This window comes from Dichomitus squalens (genome assembly GCF_000275845.1).
Source record: "Dichomitus squalens LYAD-421 SS1 unplaced genomic scaffold DICSQscaffold_4, whole genome shotgun sequence".
In the NCBI taxonomy this organism is placed as follows: Eukaryota; Fungi; Basidiomycota; class Agaricomycetes; order Polyporales; family Polyporaceae; genus Dichomitus; species Dichomitus squalens.
This window is the reverse complement of record NW_006766886.1, coordinates 18,054-20,772: the sequence shown is the minus strand read 5'-3', so window position 1 is coordinate 20,772 and position 2,719 is coordinate 18,054. Positions and strand designations below refer to the sequence as shown.

Sequence of the window (2,719 nt, the reverse complement as noted above, 5' to 3'; positions counted from 1 at the left end):
AAGAGAGGGAGAGGGATAAACGTGACAGAAAACTCGACGAGGGCAGAGCGGAGGTCGGCACGAAGGCACGAGACCTACGAAAGCTAGTCTTCACGCAGACAGCGACAGACTAGTCCCAATGACCAAGTTATACATTAGCACTCGAAGGGAAGTACAACGCTATGGTCACTCACCTAGTCCCAATGACCAAGAGGTCGAGATGGGGACTAGGGAGCGCCTAAGGGGGTTCTTATATACTAGAGGGGCTGCTTAGCAACCAAGGACAAGGCGCGAGAGCGAGGCAGTGAAGATGACAAAGAGAGAACAAAGGGCGAGAAAGAAAAGGCAAGGGCATGGCGATCACGGGAACGTAGCATGCGGCCGTGGGAACGTATCTACAGTGTCCAAATTGGGATGGGCTAGAAAAGGAGATGGTCCGCGAATGGAAGGTGGGCGTCAAAGGGAGGGGAATGGGCGGCAAAAAGGGGCGTCTGTCCAACGTCCGTGACACTTATCGCCAAACTTGCTGAGAAGGTTCTTGACGTCAATTTGCACCAGGTTGCGCCGAGCGGCGCGCCCATGCTCCTGTCGGAACAGGACTGGGACGGCGAGCATATCCTCACGTCCCCGAAGCCAGGGCACAACCAGCATACCTCAGGTCAGTCCCCGACAACGCCGAAGATGGGCCCGGCGCAGTACCCCCCTATGCAGAGCTCGTTTGGACCCCACGCGCCGGTTCAAATCAAGGGGAGTCCGGGCTCCCGCAACGGCGACGGGAATGGCGTCACGCCCAAGATGCCCGAGGTTCCACAGTACTACTTCTACCCGATCTACGGACCGGAAAATGGGCCAGTGGGCGGGAACGGCCAGGTGCAGAACGTCAACGCGTTTGGGTTCCAGTCGAACCAGGACCAGTATATGCTGGAAGAGAAGGACATGACGATCAGCCCGACGGCGAACACGGCGATGCAGATTCAAGGGTGGCCGCAGAACGGGGTGAGTGTACCGTCCGACTCATTTGGGTCGTTTCAGCGATCAGACTGTATGTATTGAAGGGTTTGCTACAGCCACGCACGCCGGCGAACCAGCCGCCGCCGCCCCAGTTTGCGCCTCAGCCTCAGGCCTGAGGTGTATAGTTCGAGCGTCCATCGTGGATGCTACCAGTCTCCCATTCACATTCATGGCGTGGTCGCAACTACCGCGCCAGTTGTATCAACAAGCTGTATGTTTTAGGTGTTTATTTTCCCTCCCGTTTTGTCCACCGGTGCTGTCTCCCTCTCTCCCGACTCCCGTTCTTCGAGTTCTATGCCATCCTGTAAAATGCTATATTGTGCCTACTCGTTGCCTCTAGTCTCTCCGCCGCTTCTCTGCTACGGTACCCGACGTTCCCCAAGGACCCTCCTACTGTTACTGTATTCTAGTACGGTACCTGCACACGCTGGAGACCGTATGCGCGTACATACAGTACTTTCTGTCTCCTGCCGGTTGTAATGTTCGCTTGCCCGCCCTCATATATCTCTCTTGCCGGCTCTCCCCCGAGGTTCATGGCTGCGTATATTTGGATATGTCTACACGAACTTCTTCAACAGTACCGCAGAGAATTGGCTGATCCTCGTAGTCCCCGAAGCTCGTAGCTTACGTTCCCCAGACCGCCGGGCGTCTATGACTTGTTCGTCACGTCCCGTAGCCGACAGGACACAGATAGGGGTGCTCAATTCTTGTCGGTCGTGGTCTCGTACCCAGACGTATGGGTGTTACACCCGCACCCCACCACCGCGGTCACCCAGACGTATGGGTGTTACACCCGCACCCCACCACCGCGGTCACCCAGACGTCTGGGGCAGTTTGATAGAGAGGTCCTACCTCCCCCCTATTTCAAATTCTCGAGCCCGCGTAGATGAGATAGCTTGCGCGCTTACATGTCCAGGCTCCATGATTAAGCGCTGTGATGAGCAGTCCGGTCGCCTTGCAAGCTATAGAACTGGTAGTAGAATCCCTCACTTTGACATGGATTGCAGTAGATGTGTTGAGGATAGAATTCGTGAGTGAATTGCCCCCAAGGGATAGCTTTGCATTGGGTTTTGCGCCTGTGACAGGGCAATCTGCTTGGCACCACAGGAATTTGTGACTATAAGCTGATAGCTGCAGGCGAGAAAATACTGTGTTCGTCTAGAGAGCTCCTTTTCTGCTCATACATAATTCAATATTGAGAGCTCATCCCTTCCATTAGTTGTTGCCCCTGCCATTCAATGTGATTTCTTCTGGACAACACGGTCGCGGTCAATCTGTCACGGACATTGGACAGACGCCCCCTTTTGCCGCCCATTCCCTTCCCTTTGATGCCCACCTTCCATTTTCGGACCATTTCCTTTCCTAGCTCATCCCAGTTTGGACACTGTAGATACGTTCCCACAGCCGCATGCTACGTTCCCGTGATCGCCATGCCCTTGCCTTTTCTTTCTCGCCCTTTGTTCTCTCTTTGTCATCCTCACTGCCTCGCTCTCGCGCCTTGTCCTTGGTTGCTAAGCAGCCCCTCTAGTATATAAGGACCCCCTTAGGCGCTCCCTAGTCCCCATCTCGACCTCTTGGTCATTGGGACTAGGTGAGTGACCATAGCGTTGTACTTCCCTTCGAGTGCTAATGTATAACTTGGTCATTGGGACTAGTCTGTCGCTGTCCGCGTGAAGACTAGCTTTCGTAGGTCTCGTGCCTTCGTGCCGACCTCCGCTCTGCCCTCGTT

The 2,719-nt window shown here is 54.9% G+C and overlaps 1 protein-coding gene across 1 annotated transcript in view; it reads left to right on the top strand.

Annotated features, from left to right (window-relative positions):
* DICSQDRAFT_152763 (uncharacterized protein) overlaps positions 1-1,512 on the top strand; it is a 10,652-nt gene extending 9,140 nt beyond the window's left edge. The window contains exons 6-7 of the mRNA XM_007362201.1: positions 514-975; positions 1,047-1,512. Coding sequence (XP_007362263.1) covers positions 514-975; positions 1,047-1,106 — 522 coding nt within the window. The 3' untranslated portion in view covers positions 1,107-1,512. The remainder of the gene's footprint in view (positions 1-513; positions 976-1,046) is intronic.
* The last annotated feature ends 1,207 nt before the right edge of the window (positions 1,513-2,719 follow it).